This window comes from Ziziphus jujuba, chromosome 7 (genome assembly GCF_031755915.1).
Source record: "Ziziphus jujuba cultivar Dongzao chromosome 7, ASM3175591v1".
Taxonomy (NCBI): Eukaryota; Viridiplantae; Streptophyta; class Magnoliopsida; order Rosales; family Rhamnaceae; genus Ziziphus; species Ziziphus jujuba.
The window spans coordinates 12,189,225-12,194,226 of record NC_083385.1 but is presented as its reverse complement, the minus strand read 5'-3'; the positions used below and the strand labels follow the sequence as shown (position 1 = coordinate 12,194,226).

The 5,002-nt window shown below is 37.5% G+C and overlaps 1 protein-coding gene across 1 annotated transcript; it reads left to right on the top strand.

Annotated features, from left to right (window-relative positions):
* The first annotated feature begins 2,225 nt into the window (after positions 1 to 2,225).
* Positions 2,226 to 2,930, top strand: LOC125419788 (ATP synthase subunit alpha, chloroplastic). The gene is given in 3 exon segments (XM_048466267.2): positions 2,226 to 2,316; positions 2,319 to 2,374; positions 2,376 to 2,930. Coding segments are annotated over 3 exon segments (702 nt in total).
* Positions 2,931 to 5,002: the final 2,072 nt, after the last annotated feature.

The following is a 5,002-nucleotide window of genomic DNA, read 5'->3' as shown; positions in this document are numbered from 1 at the left end:
TTAGGCTGACGAGACCATTCGACCGATAGGGAGATGTAGGTGGGGAGAGGAAACGGGTCCACCTGTTGATTTGAAGAACCCCAAGTTTGGAAGGATGGGCAACTCCTTCCGAATACATAATTACAAACTAGTATAGAAGAAATAGTTCTAACAGAGCATATCTCCGATCCTAATTCTTTAATCAAATGCAATCACCCGGTTCTCTTGGTCTGTATCTTAAATAAACCATCTTGGTGGATCCATATCCATAACCATTTGATCTAGGACATCGGCACCCTCAAATGGTATCTTCAATAACTAGTAGGTCTAGTAGGTTCATAACTTGATATCCTGGAGTTAGGATTTAGTCTAAGCCCCCAACCCTTCCTTGGTAGGATGGAAAAAGGAGTTTTCCCTTTTTGCATGCAGCTTGCCCACCTATCTGTTAGTTATGGTTCACTGGGTGGTTGACTACCCCTATTCCAGTAGTTCCAGATGAAGGCACATCACATGATTCCTATCTTTCCCGGCTGTTCATCACTCTACTTCTCCGCTGCCAGTGTTAGATCTTGTTCTTTCACCTGTGTCCATGGAATTCTTTCTATTGTTCACTGATTGACCAAAATTCGAAAGCCAAAAAATAGGAAGAGGTAAGGGGAAAGGGAAGTCAATTCTAAGTGCCGATTTAGTTGAAGGATCCCATGTACCATCAAGTGCAGATTGAGTGCCATATCCCATTTTCGTTTGTTGCCTATATCAAGATCAAGAGTAAGGGGACGGGGTTGATTCAGAACCTACTGATCCGCTGAAGAGCCAATTGTAGTTGATCCATCTGAGGCAGTAGTCAAAGCAGTTTCAGTCAATCCAGCTGCAACGGAAAGACTCGCTAGGTAAGGGCTTCCTACGGGGAAAGGCTACCATAAAGCTAGGGCAAATCGAGGGCCTAGGTGTAAACGTGAAATAGGGGACATGATCGAACTTTGATGGGTACCTTTCTCTTGGTGTCACAAGACGCTCGCACGGGAAGAGGGGCAAGGGTAAGGTAAGGTTCTTGGCTAGGATGGGACCTTACCATTCAGGCAAAGGGTGCGAAAGTAACAAAGCCAAGCCGGTCTTTTACTTTCTTTCACTCGAGGAATCCTTACAAAAAACTACAGCTTTTACCACAATGGAGGTTTTCATGGTGACTACGGAAAGGGCTTTTACTAGCCTGCTTACTTTTTTTTACCAATACCTGGTTCTGAAAGAAAATAATAGGATTCATAAACTTGTTGTTGAAGTTCTTCAAGTTCTTTTGGACTTGTCGATAATGAGCTTTTTAGGTAGGAGCTCTAGGAACTTTGAATTGTTGTTTGAACACTCAGTTACATTTACGTACCATCAGTACTAATATTGGCATGTTTGGAACGATGACAGAAATAAAGGGTTAGTCTTTCTACTACATGCATTATTTTTCTTTCAAACAAAAATAAAGAATTAAGAAATACTCATGGTAACTATTCGAACAGATGAAATTAGTAATATTATCCATGAATATATTGAGCAATAGAATAGTGAAGTCAATTTTTTAAATACCGGTATTGTACTCCAAGTAGGCAACAGCATTGCTCATATTTATGGTCTTGATGAAGTAATGGCAGGGGAATTAGTAGAATTTGAAGAAGGTACAATAGGCATTGCTCTGAATTTGGAATCAAATAATGTCGGTGTTGTATTAATGGGTGATAGTTTGATGATACAAGAGGGAAGCTCTATAAAAGCAATAGGAAGAATTGCTCAGATACCAGTAAGTGAGGCTTTTTTGGGCCATGTTATAAATACCCTGGCTAAACCTATTGATGGTCGAGGTGAAATTTAAGCTTCTGAATCCTGGTTAATTAAATATCCCACCCCAGGTATTATTTTGAGATGTTCAATATATGAGCCTCTTCAAATAGGACTTATTGATATTGATTTAATGATTCCTATAGGACATAGTTAGCAAGAATTCATTATTAGGGATAGGTAGACCGGTAAAACAGCAGTAGCCACAAATACGGTTCTCAATCAACAAGGACAAAATGGTTTATGCGTTTATGTAGCTATTGGTCAAAAAGCATATTTTGTGGCTCAGGTGATGACTACTTTACAGGAGAGGGGAGCAATGGACTACACTATTATGGTAGCCGAAACGGCCAATTCTCCGGCTACAAACCAATACCTCGCTCCTTATACAGGAGCTGCTCTGGCTGAATATTTTATGTACCATGAACAACATATTTCAATTATTTATGATGATCTCTCCAAACAAGCATAGGTTTTTCACCAAATGTCTCTTTTATTATGCAAACCGCTGGGCCGAGAAGCTTATCCAGGAGGTGTTTTCTATTTGCAATCACACCTTTTGGAAAGAGCCCGCTAAATCAAGTTCTTAGTTAGGTGAAGGAAGTATGACTGCTTTATCAATAGTTGAGACCCAATCGGAAGATTTTTTTACTTATATTCCTACTGATGTAATTTCCATTACATATGGACAAATATTTTTATCTGCCGATCTATTTAATGTGGGTATTTCTGTTTCCAGAGTAGGGTCCACAGCTCAAATTAAAGCCATGAAACAAGTAGCTGGCAAATCCAAATTAGAATTGGTGCAATTCGCAGAATTAGAAGCCTTTGCACAATTCGCTTCTGATCTTGATAAAGCTACTCAGAATCAATTGGCAAGAGGTCAATGATTACATGAGTTGCTCAAACAATCTGAATCAGCCCCTCTCGCAGTGGAAGAATAGATAATGACTATTTATACTGGAACCAATGGTTATCTTGATTCATTAGAAATTGGACAGGTAAGGAAATTTCTAGTTGATTTACATACTTACTTAAAAACGAATAAACCGCGGTACCAAGAAATCATATCTTCTACCAAGACATTTAGCAAGGAAGCAGAAGCCCTTTTGAAAGAAGCTATTTAGGAACAGATGGAAACCAATCTTTTTATATTTATTTTGTTTTCACATTTATTATTCGAACAAAACGAATATGTGAAAGAATTTCGGGAATTGTGTATTTAGTTCAATGATGCAAACCATTAAAACTATTCATTTTTTAATTCATTTTGTTTATATTTTTTTAAAATATATTTATTACAAATTTACAAATTTTTAATAAATATGTTTTAAATATAGAGATTTTGAATATAAAAAATAAATAGTGAAAAATATTGAATAAAGATAAGAGAAAGTAAGCACAAGCTGGTAACGGGAATCGAACTCACATCGTTAGCTTGGAAGGCTAGGGGTTATAGTTGACGTTGATTCATCATTGTTAACATCTGTAATTCAAAACCGATCGTGAAACTTTGGTTTCATTTGGCTCCTTTATGGAAGATAAATAAATTTCCAAATGTAAGATATCAATGAAATAAAAAAATTAAAAAAAAGGTCTGACCCATGACATCTATGTCAGCTATTAGGTCTGAATGCATTCAAAACAACCTGCTTCCTAGATGATCCTTATAGAAAAGAGGGGATTCTAACAATCTTTCTAGTTACTTTGTTCTCTATTCCTATTTGAAAGAATCCTTAGGAAAGGGTTTTGTTTCCCACTAAGCTAAAACAATTTTTCGATGTCTCTAGCAAACCAAAGTCATTGTTTAATTAGCTATTTTGTTTCAATTTTCCCTACACAAAAATGGAAGATTTAGTTACGATTAGAAATACATTCTCTATCTTTATCCATGGATCCTTTACTCATACGCATTCAATTGGATGTATTGATCCAATTAAAAGAAATTATGTTTCGTAATTTCATAATCCAATTTTTCAATTTCTAATTTCTAATTGACTCTTGGTTACAAGTCACGAGAATGTTTATTCTTCCTCAAATTAATCAACTAGGAGGGTCTTTGATTAGAATTTTTCATTAATGAATGAATGAAGTTGACTACATAGTGTACTCGAATTACTCTGACGAATCTCACAAGTACTAAAGATCACCTCTTTCCTCAACGTGCCTTATCTTATCATTGACCTTCTCATCTTAGCCAACGTTGTGAGCAGAGCGAGAAACCTTTTTGAATCATGTTATCCCTAAAACAAGTTCTCAAATGAGTTCATTATCTTAGAACTTTTATTAGGTGCGACAAGGAAATTCAATTAGAAAAGAATAAAGTAGCCCAGCAGGTTGGAAGATTCTTTATGAGATTGCAGCTGGACTGAGAAATAATAGGAGAGGTCGAAAAACTGATTGGCGCTTACTTCGTTGATGAAGTTTAGTACCCCGCTTGGATCGCCAATATAGTTCCAATTCAAAAGAAGAACGGTCAAATATGCATCTGCGTTGATTTCTGGGACAACAATAAGGTGTGTCTTAAAGAGAAATGCTGTTCCCGGGCCAAGCTGGAATTTTTATTAGAATGGGTAGGCAAAGCCCGAAGGTTGCTATCCTAATAGGCCAGAGGGTGAAACGAGGAGAGGGCTCGGCAATCATACTACCGCGGTCAAAAAAGTGTGTGTGTTCCCTTTAGATAATACGCACTGTAGGCCATCCTCGACTTTTTTCATTTTCAATGAAAAAAAATAAATAAAATATCGATCTCCAAAAGTTTTCCTTGCCCCGCAGCACCTCCCTCCCTTCGTTGAGCCTTTCCTTTAATGGTTAGGGAAAGCATTCCCTTATTTGAACTTGGCGGGCATTTTTTCTAGCCTTATTCAAATAGGGGTTTGTTTGGTTTGAACATAGGCTTAAACATGATTTGAAGGTCCTAGCTACACCATGCGTTCAATACAAAATCTGGAAAGCTGCAAGGATGATAAAAAAAGGGCTGCTTTCTTGTGTTGCACCGAAAAAAAAAAAGGACCTAAAAGAAGAGCATCTTCCCTTAGGTTTCTTACTCCTACGTTAGAGGGGAAGATTAGCAAAGTGAGAAAAGACCGAGGGAGAGGGAGCAGCATCTTATTCTCTTCGTGAGAACTTTCGAATAGAAGAAGCATTTGTTTGGAATGTGGTCCACGTTCATTTCGTTGGCAGAAACGATCCAATCCAT